Source organism: Magallana gigas, chromosome 2 (assembly GCF_963853765.1).
Source record: "Magallana gigas chromosome 2, xbMagGiga1.1, whole genome shotgun sequence".
Lineage (NCBI taxonomy): Eukaryota > Metazoa > Mollusca > Bivalvia > Ostreida > Ostreidae > Magallana > Magallana gigas.
Genome location: NC_088854.1, coordinates 39,840,673 through 39,854,461, shown reverse-complemented (window position 1 = coordinate 39,854,461; position 13,789 = coordinate 39,840,673). Strand labels below are relative to the sequence as shown.

Here is a 13,789-nt window from a genome sequence, read left to right as displayed (position 1 = left end):
TTGTCGGGCGCGGATTATCAGATCAAATGAGACAAGAAGCGTCGAGTTTGATCTGAAGAACAGCGCCTGGCAACGAGACGTGATCCACGGCTTTTTGGATCAAGTTACGGTTATAATAATAAATTTATTATATGTCCTTGACTATTTAAAAGTTTTATTTTAAAGCGGGTTGAATTGTGTACAAAAAACTACTTAAGAACTGGTTCCTGCGATCAAAAGTCTTAAAGTTTTTTTCTAAAGTATTTTTTAAAAATCTACACTCATAGCTTAACCAAAATTCAAAACAAAATTTTGGGGTCTATGTGCTTCATTTGGCGCTACGGCGTATTTAATATGACCTTTTTGCACTGAAAGTGCAGATTGCACATAAATCGCCTTTCCCTCTATATTTTATTATCGGAATGAACCATGGCATCAAATACAAAATTTATACTATTCAAAATAAATGAAATTAAAATTATCCTTAAAAATTTTTGTACAATTTCTTCACCTAATTGATATTTTGACCTTTTTGCACTAATAGAACGCTATATTTATCCATTACCAATTCAACGTGTAATGAAATTATTTAAAAGTCTCAAACTTTTTCTCAAATTATAATGATCAAATTGTCAGAAAAATCTTAATATTTCAGAAAATAAAACAAAAAGTATGGGTTTATAATGTAAAATTTGAGATATGGCATGAAAAAAGCTGATTTTAAGCAAAATTGGGATTCATTTTTCCTTGACTTTTATGAAATATAAGTTAAATTTGCCAATATGTGTTGATAGAAATATTGAAAAATTATAAAATTAGGTTTTTTGTAACAAAATGAAGATATCCTAATGCACAAACTGTCTGCAAATTTTGTTTGCACTGAAAATAAGGAAGCTAAAGTGACGGTACTCTAAAACAACTGAGTTATGAAAAATGTTCATTTTATTCTTAAAAACCTTCCGCCACAAAATATAGTCCCAAACTAAACTCTGTAAATATGTTATTTTTCCTTTACTACTTTATTTAAGATAGTTTAATTGACATTATAGAATCTGAATTTATGAGTAGAATCAATGTATGATGCATACTTTCTAAAATAGAGGTGACCCAAAATGGCTACCCAAAAACAGAGGAACGAATCTCTTTAAAATCTATAAAAATTGCAATGGACGACGTTTATCTGAAATTCTTACGGGGAAAGAAACAGGGATAAATTATTTTGAACCTCAGAGGAAAATTGATAACAAGATGCGATTGACTAAAAAAGGCAAAACACCCTGTTTCAGCAAAACAATGCCATTGAAAGTGGGAAGATATGGCAAAGGTCCTTTATTTCAATTTGCTATTCCAAATCAATCAATCACCAGACATGTATACAAAATTATGTGCTGGAAAAAGTCTCAAAAGTCACAAAACATTACGAAAGGAAGACACCCAAGTAAGGAATTCGCAGCATCTAACTTCTTCAATAGAACACCCCAGCACCTAAATCCCAGATTGTGAGATCATTTTTGGAAAAAGAAAAGGATTTGCCCCATCCTCCATATTCATCCGACTTGTCTCCCTATGACTTTTTTCCTTTTCCTAATTTAAAACAGCACTTGTCAGGATAAAGATGTGCTGGTGTGACCAGTCAGCGGAGGATGTTACCCTCCATGGCATCTGATCCTACTTCTAAATTTATTAGAGAACCGAGTTTGATCTGCTCCTGTTTTGTATGTTTTTGCTACGGACTTTTGATTTTGATTACTGTTCCTTATTACCACATGGTATGATTCGAGGAATGCTTTAAGCCCTTCCATTTATCTGTACTAGAATACCATTCCCAGAAAATGAATTTTATAAATGCATTAAAAGTTTGAGTAAATCGATTGAAATTATGTGTCTGTTAAAGGAGAGAAAGGAGAGTATTTTTAAGGTAAACATTAAAAAATAACAAAATATATCTTATTGTTTTATTTTTGTAACAACGGTGACAATATCTATTGAACGCCCCTAGTAAAAGCAAGTCGTGTGTATCATAAGTTGTACATGTACATGGATCAAGTAGCAAAGTTTTGTGAAAATAGAACCAAATTAAAAATAACATTATACTTGTATAGAGTCTTCAAAAGGCACTTGCTCCAAAAACTTAAACCCATTCCTAAAACCTGAACCTCCTCCGGCATTCGAAACTTATGGCTCTGATTCAGGATGAAAGTTTGTCGAGTGCATCAGTATCACCAGATGCATCATCCATTCAAACATGGGAAAGTTAGGACCAGTGAAAACTTGCAAACTGGACCTGCTCGAAAAACTTCAATCAGGTCTTGACGCCGACACCGATAGTATATTAGACTCGGTGAGTCAAATTTCCGATTAATGCCAATATTTGCTCCTTTGTTTGATGATTTTTTGTGGAATTCAATCAACATTTAGTTTTCTTACCAATGTTCAAAGCGGTAGTTTTAACAAGTGAATCATTTTAAATATCATTGAAACTTCTGACATTACAAAGAAGATATACTGTAAATTGGTGTTACTGAGTATTTATAACAATTCTGTCAAAATGGATTCTGTTTGTATTAATGGTGTTAACAATCCCATTATTATCACCTTTATGGCTGATAAAGAGCACGAATTTTAGATTTGTGTGTTTGTTATATCCTTCTAATGATTGCTACCATCATTATTTCTCTAAGATAACGTGTTATATAGTAATATTTTTTTCATGTCTATTGTTCTTTCTATAAATACAACCGATGTTGTCTCCCTGTGTTATTCTCACATATATACTTTTACACAATGGAATGTGCTCAGTTCTTCATTCCATGAAACAATATTCATAAAAAACAGTTGCTTGTACATAATTGTACTTCATACATACTAAAGTACTACATGCAAATGCATACGTTATACTCTCTCTCTACTTTTCCTAGATAGCTGTTTACAGGTTTTTTTCACGAATATCACGAATACAGAGCCATAACAATCATTATATCAAGATTCATATAATCGGAACATTTGTACAAACATTAAGGGGTATGGGGCATCTCCATGTTGTGACGTATTATTCATCGAATTAAAAAAAGTGTAATTTATTTAGCTCGAATAATCATTCACTGGTGAAAGTATTTCAATTATGATGTAATTTAATCCACATTAATATCGACAGATGTCCCATACCATCTTAATCAAACAAAGAAAAGAAATAATACAAAAATGCAGACATTTTGGAATTTTGTATGCTTGTATTAATGATCAACCAGATAGGTAAGAACCGTCTACAACAATCAAATTCATACTGCAATAACTAAAGATCAATACTTTTTCATGAACATCTAATGAAAAAAGTAGTGGTAATACGATGTAATCAACAACTTTGATCACTTATGGTTTGGAGTTTGTAGTGGCAGTGCCACTCGTGGGGTCGGTGATTTTTCCCTTTTTGCAACAAGCCAACATATTCTGGAAATTCTTCGCGAATCTAGCGCTGTTGTAGGCGTAGAGAAGGGGATTTAGTGACGCTTTTGACCATAACAACCAGTTGAAGGCCTCGTAAAGATTCACGTCGACACAGGAATCACAAAACGAGATGATTATGGTACTGACAGTGTACGGCGCCCACGTTATGCCAAAAACGACTACCAGCATTGCCAGAAACCGTGCCGCTTTCCTGTTTTTGGCGTCGACTGCGGTGGTAACAGAAGGAAGTGCATCTTTTGCGACAGGTGATATCTTAGACCTCTTCCTGATCTTACAATAGATCAAAAAGTTGAGAACACCTATCGCAATAAATGGTATCGCAAACTCCACTACCGCCGTAGACGCCGTAAAGGCAAGGTCGTTGGCAAACTGGACGTCGCAGTCGCCTTGTTCCACGCTGTCTTCTCCAGTCCACAAGTCCCAGCCGATGATTGCTGGCGAGTACAAGGAAATGGCCACTATCCACGTTAACGCTAACTTCAAGACCGCAACTTTTGGTGTTTCTTTGTGGCTGTAATGTGGACCGTACCGAAGAAGCAGCAAGCGATCAAGACTTATGACAATAATCGTCAAGATGGACTCCAAGCATAGGGCAAAATCTATCACCATATACGTCTTGCAGAAATGGTAACCAAACGGCCAACTGTGGCTTTTAAGGGTGTAGACGGCGTAAAATGGCATGCTGACCAAACCAAGCAAGAGGTCTGTGACGGCCAGATTTATAAGGTACATATTATAGACATTCCTTAGACCCTTGTCTCGAATGAATGCCGCAATCGTCATTAAGTTACCAAACACGGCGAAGAAAATCAGACAAACGATGATGATCCCGCACGGAATGGTCACGGTGAGGGGGAACTCTTCATCCTCCTCCTCGATGTCATCAGTCAAGGTCAGGTTGCTCATGTTGGTCTAAAAATGGGATGCATATAAATATATAATAAACATACACGTAGTTCACAAGCACCTGAGGTATTACCATATATTTTCTCAGATTTTTATTATGAGAAAAACATGTAACGTCGGATGTCTGTGATGTATTTCAGGATCCAATTTCTAATGATGATTTTCTTCTTTTTTTTTTAATATATAACTTTTTTTTTATAAATATTTATTCAAAAGGTAACATCAATCTGGCAATTTTTTCAAACATGGGCGAAACCTGATTGACTTTCACGTAGAATTAAAAGAAAAAATCTTTGATTAAGAAATGACTACAATAAAGCTATAAAGAATAAAGTCACGCAAATAGACCGAATAATTGTTGGTTGAAAAAGAGAAAGAAATGCCTTTGAGCATTGTTTGAATATTGAGATTCCATCGATCATCTCAGGGCGATTTTTATAAAAAGTGTTTTCTATAAACTGAATTCGTCTGATGAATTCCGAAAATATCGCCTTTTTATTTAGATCACTGTCTGCATAGAAATTCTTACGATGTTGTTTATTCGCGACAACGGACTCTTCGAGCAAAAAAAAAAAAAGAAAAAAAAAGTGGATAAAGAAACACTATGAAACCATAGTAACCTATCGATATTTGCGAGTACGAATTCCAAACATTCGTGACTTGAAAATCGTACTTACATAATTCTTTATATTTCAAAGGATTTTCAAGTACATGTGTCGGTTTGAAATAGTCCTGTGGCGTATAACATAGTGTATTGCTGGGGCTAGAAAACCTTGAACGCTCCTCTTTCCTTAAGTTGTAAAGAAGAATTTTAACACTATATGTACATATATGTGTATAATTGGAAGCATGTGGTTTTTTATCTACGTGAATATGAACAAAACTGACCTGCCCATTAATTTAATCATAAAATGAATTTTCTTCTTCAATTAAACGCGGACAATGGCTACTCCTATCTCCCTTTTCCTTTTTTTTGCTCGCCTGGATCTAGGATCATAAACAATTGAACGAGGGGTGGGGGTTGAGGGTCTGGAAAATTTTAATTTCTTAAAATTACATAAAAAGTAGCCAAAAAAATGTCCCAGGCCCCCTATTAAACATATATCCCTCAGAACCCCCCCCCCCCTCCCCTTTGGAAAAAAAAATTCCGGATCCGTGCATGTTTTAAATCTGTAAAATATTAATATAAAAGGACAATGAAGCAGTTCTAAATTGTATTTTGAATTTTGTAGGAATTGCCTAATAAATATGTGGTGTTATGAACTTTTTACCTTTTACTAAAGTTTTAGATTGCTTTATGGTTCTGGGGCCTGATAAAAAAAGACCGGGGATCATATATAAAGGCCCCAAATTCCAGGTAAAGGTGTTCAACCCGACACAGAAGTACAACATCCCGATGAAGTAAATGAAGGCTGTGTTTTAAGGGTGGGGGACAATTGAAGCATGCTTTCTTACAAGCAAATAATCTAGAAAGGGGCGGTACGAAGATGAATATTTTTAGAATTCATGGACCTCTTATTTCATTTTTTTCTAACCTAATCATTCCCCTGTTTCTAGTCTTTGTACATAATAATTATTTGCTTTTCTTAAAATGTGGACTCTTTTTCTCTTTTCTTTTGTATGAATGGCAAAGCCAGCAGCAACCCGCCCCAAAATTATTCAGGGACCTAGCCATGCACGATCAATATTTCATTATCATTTTTTATGCAAAAAAGAGATACAGAGGTAAAAAGTCCATTGTTATATTTAAACAAAGCTTGATTCTTATTATTATTTTATTTTTTTTACAAATATTGTAAATTAAGGAATTACCATTTCGTGGGCAAAATGACTCGTGGCTAACAAGATTAACTAATTCAATGTGTTCTTAAATTACGATATCAACAGAAGAGTTGCATTTGGTTGAAACTTATAGAAATTATAACAACAAAACACATATGTAAACAATAATAATGCTCCAACTTTATTTACAAAAAAAAAAAAAATTCCAACGCTGTACCTGGATTTGACTTTCAAACACTGACAAAGCATTAGAAATATACCCATATTAATCATTCTAAATATAAAAATTAGAATAATGAAATTTATGAATATGGGCTAAAATCGTGTGTATACCGTTTTAGACTTATTTTTTTTTAATTAAAAAAACCCGCATTTGTCTCAAATTTAAAATTTGAGCAGCGTTCTAATGGTCTAAGACTTTTTTTTTTTTTATAAAATATTTATTTGAAATCAAGCACAAAATGAAAAAAAAAATAAATGCTTGATAAAAAGGCATTGATCCGTTTGAACATCCGAGGAATAAACTCATAATAGTCCGTAAATGCTCCAAAAGTACGAAATTTCAATAATAATGGTCAATTTTCAATAACAAATGATGGTCAGCGGACAGCTTAACACAATATAATGATATGAATAGAAGAATTTTAGAATAAAGAATTTTTTTAAAAAAAATAATTGTTACAAAGGATATATAAATGGTTTTTTTTAAATGCATTTTTACACCAGATAGGGAAAAAAAGGTAAGGGTAAATCAAAGCAATGTTATGAAATTGGTCTACCCCGTTGAACTATTTAATATAATTAATGATAACTGCTGCTTATATTCGATTTTCTTTCTAAATTCCTTTCAATAAAAACAAACTAAGACCGTTTCGAAATGTATATAAGAAATAAATCACCTACATCCTTTACATCCTTACCTGTTTCGAGCTACCGCCGATATGAGTTATGTCTTATCTTGGATTTATTAAAAATGCCTTTTATAGTTAATCAATGCGCGAGCAGACCTAGCACCATTTGTATCAAAAATAGAATGTGAAAGTAATAACAATATCGTACTTTTCCGAATACAAATAAAAAACAAAGATAATGCAATAAAGACTTGTTTATTACATTTTGTTCAAATGAAATATGCTTGAAATATGAAATGTGAATTAGGAAATGGAGACAATGTTAATCATAGTAGATTTGATTAAAAAATATGTAAGTACATAAGTTATATTTATGCACACTGTAGTTAGTATTAATATCAAATAACCCATGCAGTGACGTCACAGATTCCGGACGAATGTCAATTTCATCTTTCAAAATATAGTGTCTAATTTAATGTTGTTGATTCAGTTATTCAAATCTTTCATTAAATCCAGACGATTTGAGGGTTCGGATTATCAAGGTTTCGGTGCATACCTTTATTTCTCCTATCAAATTGTCAATACATATTCTTTGTTTTAATTCATAACACTCATGCTAGCTTAAGTAATTCCACTGCATACGACGAGACCAATATGGATCATACGATCAGTCTAGCTATATGGAAAATTGCATAAGTACTGCTACTTCGTAGAGGCGTTTATAGTGCTAGCGATCTGTGTTTTCAATGAAGCTAAAACGTAGCTTATGTAGCAACTTGGTCACGATATCGTTTGTGATCCGCGTAATTATAAACCTCAGTAGTGTGAATTAGGACACCATAATTATGGTCATGTGATATACTGTGGTTTCATTAATATTCAAGGGTATCAATTTTCGTGGATGAAGTAAAAATCACAGTTTCAAGGATAGGTAAATTCGTGGCTAATGACCCTATCAATACAAAATGTTAATATTATATTGCACTTCGATGATTATTTAATTTCGTGGATCAACTAAACAACGAAATCCACGAAAATTGGTATTCAACGAATATTGATGAAACCACAGTAATAATTATATATTGACACGAAATGATATGAAATACATCATGTATATTTCAATCTGGAAGGGGTGCAATATACCGTACATATATGTCAAATCATGTAAAATCTTTTCATGTTTATATTACCTGCGCAAAGCATTTCCAGAGAATCTAGAGGAATCAACTGATAAAAAATGGCAAAATGAGTATATGTACATGAAATATGATACGGATAACTGAGGTTTTTTTTTTTTTACACCTTCCGTAATGTGAAAGAAGACGGTATATACTATCTTTTCAATTTAATGGTTTCTGATCAGGCCGGGCAGTGGCATAGCTGTCGTTAGGCACTTAAGGCACGTGCCTACACATTATTTTAAGACCAAAAATTAAAATTGTTGAAATGCCACATTTAATTTAAAAAAATAAGAATAAAATACCACAAAGCAAATATATGTCTTTTCTCTATTTCAAGACTCTGATTGTTTGATGTCACAAATGCGATCTCAACTATCATTGATAAAAGGACTATACTAAGTATATGATATGGGCCTAATATGGCCCCCTAAAATGAACATCATCAATTTACTGTAATTCTTTGCTATAATATGATATTATTACAATTTAATGTACCTGAAACACTTTTAAAAATTGCGAATAATGGGGGCCAAATTTGACTCATATATAGTTCTTTGCGGCTAATAGAGATATATGCCTTGACTTTGTGAAACATCAAGTACAACTATGTAATTGAAAAAAAAGCAATATATCTGTTTTCTTATTAAAATCTAAAATAACCATTGCAACTGTTTTTGACTTGTGACATTCAATTACAAAGTCTTAATGTTTTCCCTATAATAGTAAAATAAACTAAGGAGACAGATAACAGCTTTGGTATAATTTTTTCCGTCATTCACTTTGATTACGTTTAAAACTGCTGGTGAAAACAATTTGGAGTATTTTTTTGGCCCTTTTACTACTTTTTACTACGAAAAAAATCGTTAATAAACCCCAAAATGTTCTGTACGAAAAGTGCCTAAAATGTGTTCCTTGATGATCTCTAAAACACAAAATCCGTTTTCCGTCGGGGGGGGGGGGGGGGGGGGGGGGGGGCTTCGCCCCCCTGAACCCCCCACCAGGGCTCTGCCCTTGACCCTCCGGAGGCCTTGAGCTGCCCCCAGACCCCTCGCCTTAATGGGTGCCTATACTTCATTGTATTTCTAGCCACGCCACTCATCATCATCCGTTCCGTTCTACATTTCGTTTATGTATTCGTAGCTGATTAGAAACCATTGACTTTGAAGACAAATATGGCAACGCTGCATAAATTTTAACCGATTTTTTAAAGAAAACTAAAGGAAAATCCGGTTACTGAAACAGTGAAACTGGCGGGTGGGCGAGTGGGCGGCTGCCAAAAGTTTACCCCTATCGTACGAATAATTCTTACAGTTTTTAAGATAGGAAGTTGTTGTTTTGAAGATCAATTGTAAATAGATCAGAGTTGCGCATATGTTACTTGGTTTTTGAATTTTGATCATTTATTTAAAAAAAAAAACCTTACATAATATTGCACATTGGGTACCCCTATTGTACGGATAACTCATTCTATAGTTTTCAAGATAGGAAGTTGTCGTCTTGCAGATCAATTTTACTTATATCAGAGGTTTGTAAGGTGGCATATCTCTGCCCCTTGTGTGCAGGTTTTATTCTATCAAATATGTCATGTAGACATGCAAGATAAATACATTCATGTTGACATGCAAGATAGTTATGTCAACATGCAACAAAACTATGTTGACATACAAGAAAACTGCAATCAAATAAGAATTAAAAAAAACACTCTCAATAAATCTCAAATATCGCCCACATGTGACATCCAGGATGCTAAATGCTACTTATTTACGTCGATATACAATTTATGTTAACATGCAAAATAAATAAGTTGACATGCAGCTTATTTATGTCGACATGCAACTTAGTTATGTTCACATGCTACTTTTTATGTCAACATGCAACTAAGGTATGTTCCCATGCTCTTAATTTACGTCAACAGGCAACGGGCAACTTAGTTATGTTGACATGTGAGATAAATATGTTAACATGCTACTTATGTTTGTTCACATGCGAGATAAATACGTTGACATGCAACTTATAAGTTGCATGTCGACATAAAGACACAAAGAAGTTGCATGTTATCGTAAAAAAGTTGCATGTCGACATAATAAGTTGCATGTCAACATGTTTATCTCGCATGTTAACATAGATAAGTTGCATGTCGTCATAAATAAGTAGCATCCAGCATCTTGGAACAACATAGGTTTGTATGGTGGCATATCTCTGCCCCTTGTGTGCAAGTTATTTTTCTATCAAATATGTCGACATGCAAGATAAATATGTTGACATGCAAGATAATTATGTCGACATGCATCATAACTATGTTGACATGCAAGAAAATTGCAATTAGATAAGATTTATACGAAATCTGAAAAAATATTAAATATCGCCCACCTGTGACATCCAAGATGCTAGATGCTACCTTTTTATGTCGACATGCAACTTATCTATGTTAACATGCAAGATAAATATGCTGACATGCAACTTATTTATGTCAACATGCAACGTATTTATGTCGACATGCAACTTATATATGTCAAAATGCAACTTACTTATGTTGACATGCGAGATATATATGTTGACATGTAACTTATAAGTTGTATGTCAACATAACTTATTTGCATGTCTGTCGCCGGGTGGCGTTGCGGCTCCAAAATAATGACGTTCAATAGGTTTACGTAGCTTTTACTCAGGTGATAATTTACAGATAAATTTCCAATTCTTCAACAGACTTGAGATTAAGGTACAAAAAAGGGATCTGAAATATAAATGAAATGATAAATACACTGATAACATTATTTTACTCATACTTGCATTTTACTGCGCATTACGTTACTGAATACATTTTCCTGTATTTACCCTTATATTTGCACATTTTGCTGTACATAACTTTACTTCACTACATATACTTTACTTTACACAATCACTAGACTCGTACACGTACTTCACTTTCATATACTTGTGTACTAGCTACATAAATACATTTATTTTACGGCAACTACTACGCGCCTTACTCTGAAATACATACAACATATGTTTACATCACAACAATACACATACTTTTACTTTATATTTAATAGTTTTCATATGAGCAAATACTCATTATCACACATTACTCAAAACACTTCTAAATTACTCACGGAAAATATAAAACAAGGTTATCTGGCCATTTTAGGAATAGATATGGCATTAAATCCGTCTCATTAAAATTAAGACAAACTTACCCAGAATAGTTGGACTCTGGTCAGTAATACTTATACGTTACATGGAGGATGAAATGAGGGAGCTGGTAGAAAACGTCCGCTGTCTCCAATTGCTACGCCCAGACTGAATTCTTAAATGCACGGGATTAGAACCCGCCTAGTAAAACCAGTTGAGTGAGCTTTAAACTATGGAAAGCAACCCTGACAATAAATTAGTAACATTATAAACGTAGCACAAAATGTATGGAAAGTAATTATGGACGTAAATTGTGACAATGTCGACATAAATATGTTGCATGTCAACATATTTATCTTGCATGTTAACATAACTAATTTGCATGTCGACATAAAGAAGTTACATGTTAACATAAATAAGTTGCATGTTGACATCAATAGGTAGCGGATCTAGCATCTTGGATGTCACATGTTGGCGATATTTGAGATTTTTTATAACTATTATTTGATTGCAGTTTTTTTGCATGTCAACATAGTTATGTTGCATGTTGACTTAACTATCTTGCATGTCAACATATTTTTCTTGCATGTCGACATAATTAGTAGAAAAATAAGTTGCACACAAGGGGCAGAGATATGCCACCATAGAGCAGAGATATGCCACCATAAAATAGGGTACCCCTATTGCATGGATAACTCCTCCTACAGCTTTCAAGATAGGAAGTTGATGTCTTGCAGATCAATTGTTTGTGCATATATCAGAAAAGTGCATATACAAGTATAACTGAAATTTCGATTTTTGATAATTTATAAATAAAAAATGCCAGCTGTTAAATTTAGTAATTTTTGGCAACATGTTGCACATAAAGTATCCCATTTTTCTGGATAGGTACAATGTAGTGTTAATTAACTCAGGGTTGACAAATAGATTATGGATATTGTTCACGCAAAAGAAAACCCGGTTTGCTGTCACATTGACAGCATTTCTCTTGTCTTGGAATGGTCTGAAAATATAAGGCGTCGAACGCTAAAATATTTTTTTATGCTATTGTCAATTTTGAATTTACCGGGTGGCAGTCAATATAATTCATATTTACTGCCATCCAGTATATTCAAAATTTACAACTTGACATTATTAAAAGAATCAGGAAAGTGAAACACATTTCATATGTAGGTAGATTGAATATACCGTACAATAAATAATGTAATTATTTAAGGGTCTTGGAGACGAATTGAGCTCAAAATTTTTCAACCCCCCCCCCCATTTTTTAGAATGGTAAATTTGGGCATCTTAAATGATTCGTTAAAATTTGAAAGTCAAATATTAAGGTACAAGCAAGATACAGAGATCAAATGTTTTTGTTATGTAAACAAGGCTCGAGTCTTGTTATTGTTTACATATTTGTAGTATTGTAATGAGTTTCAATCAAATGTTGATTTTTGTTTTTAACATTTTTTTTTTACACACATTGGATCAGTTTATCTTGTTTGGTAATAGTAATGGCAATTTTTATAGTTTGCATTACTTGTAGTAAACAAAGATATTTGTTTAAATAACAATGATTTCCTACCTCTGTATCTCGCTTGCAACTTGACTTCTAGCGTTCAAATTTTTGTCGATCATTCAAAATTCACCAATACAATTATTAATCATTTACATAACTTCCTTTTCCACTCACCTGGTACAAATTGATGGTTTTACATCATACATATTTATTATGTTGTTAAAAGTGAATGAAATAAGAACAGATCAAGATTGGCAGAGTTATTTATAAGGGTCAATAGTTTGAATATCTTAAATGATCGACATTCTCACTCGATTTATAGACTCGGATATTATTTAAGGGAGATGTTTTATATGCAAATTACGCATAAAGAACTGAACAATGTTTTTTTTAATAACATCTGTTGAACTGCGCACCAGCAGACTTGTTTTGTAGGTTTAAAAATGTGGAAAAAATAATTAAGTGGTTCATTAGTGTCCTCCCTTCAACCATTTGTTGAGAAAAATGTTGAATTTTGTACAATATTGTTGTAACTTGCCTCAAAATTAGGTACCCTTTTTGTCATCAGTCGGCATGGGATCTATATTTTTAGAACAAGAAAAATCCAGTCTTTACTTAGAACTCCTACATGTTTAAGGAGACACTATCATTAAAAAAGTATAGATGTCAATTCAAAACAATCTGCGTTGAATGTGACAGACATATCAATAACAGTTCCAATGGTTTTTTTATTCAGTTCTGTAAGTCTTTTAAGAAGAATAGAATTTTTATCCTCAAATGTAGTAAAATGTAAATGTTCATTTAATGTACAATACTGTATGGCCGCTCACCCCCCTTATCTTCGGTAGTAGTATGATGATATTTTAGATCACCTCTTCTGTCCATAGATATCACCTTTGTAGAAATCTATATCCATTAAATGAGAGTCTCTCTCTCTCTCTCTCTCTCTCTCTCTCTCTCTCTCTCTCTCTCTCTCTCTCTCTCTC

The 13,789-nt window shown here is 33.4% G+C and overlaps 1 protein-coding gene and 1 long non-coding RNA gene across 3 annotated transcripts; both read right to left on the bottom strand.

Annotated features, from left to right (window-relative positions):
* Positions 1 to 2,876: 2,876 nt before the first annotated feature.
* Positions 2,877 to 7,084, bottom strand: LOC117681135 (histamine H3 receptor). Of its 2 annotated transcripts, none has more exons than XM_066076547.1 (2): positions 7,036 to 7,084; positions 2,877 to 4,356 (listed from the first exon to the last, which is right to left on the bottom strand). In XM_066076547.1, the coding sequence occupies exon 2, from the start codon at positions 4,348 to 4,350 to the stop codon at positions 3,349 to 3,351; it is 1,002 nt and encodes a 333-aa protein (XP_065932619.1). In that variant the 5' UTR covers positions 4,351 to 4,356; positions 7,036 to 7,084; the 3' UTR covers positions 2,877 to 3,348. The 2 variants fall into 2 exon arrangements, with proteins under 2 accessions (XP_065932619.1, XP_065932618.1); XM_066076546.1 differs by having other exon boundaries at positions 7,053 to 7,083.
* A 3,752-nt stretch (positions 7,085 to 10,836) lies between these two features.
* Positions 10,837 to 11,601, bottom strand: LOC105340858 (uncharacterized). The gene is made up of 2 exons (XR_010711132.1): positions 11,365 to 11,601; positions 10,837 to 10,898 (listed from the first exon to the last, which is right to left on the bottom strand). It is a non-coding gene; the product is annotated as an uncharacterized lncRNA (long non-coding RNA).
* Positions 11,602 to 13,789: the final 2,188 nt, after the last annotated feature.

Coding starts and splice junctions, on each gene's coding strand:
- LOC117681135 (XM_066076547.1), bottom strand. CDS start 4,350: ATGAGCAACCTGACCTTGACTGATGACATCGAGGAGGAGGATGAAGAG.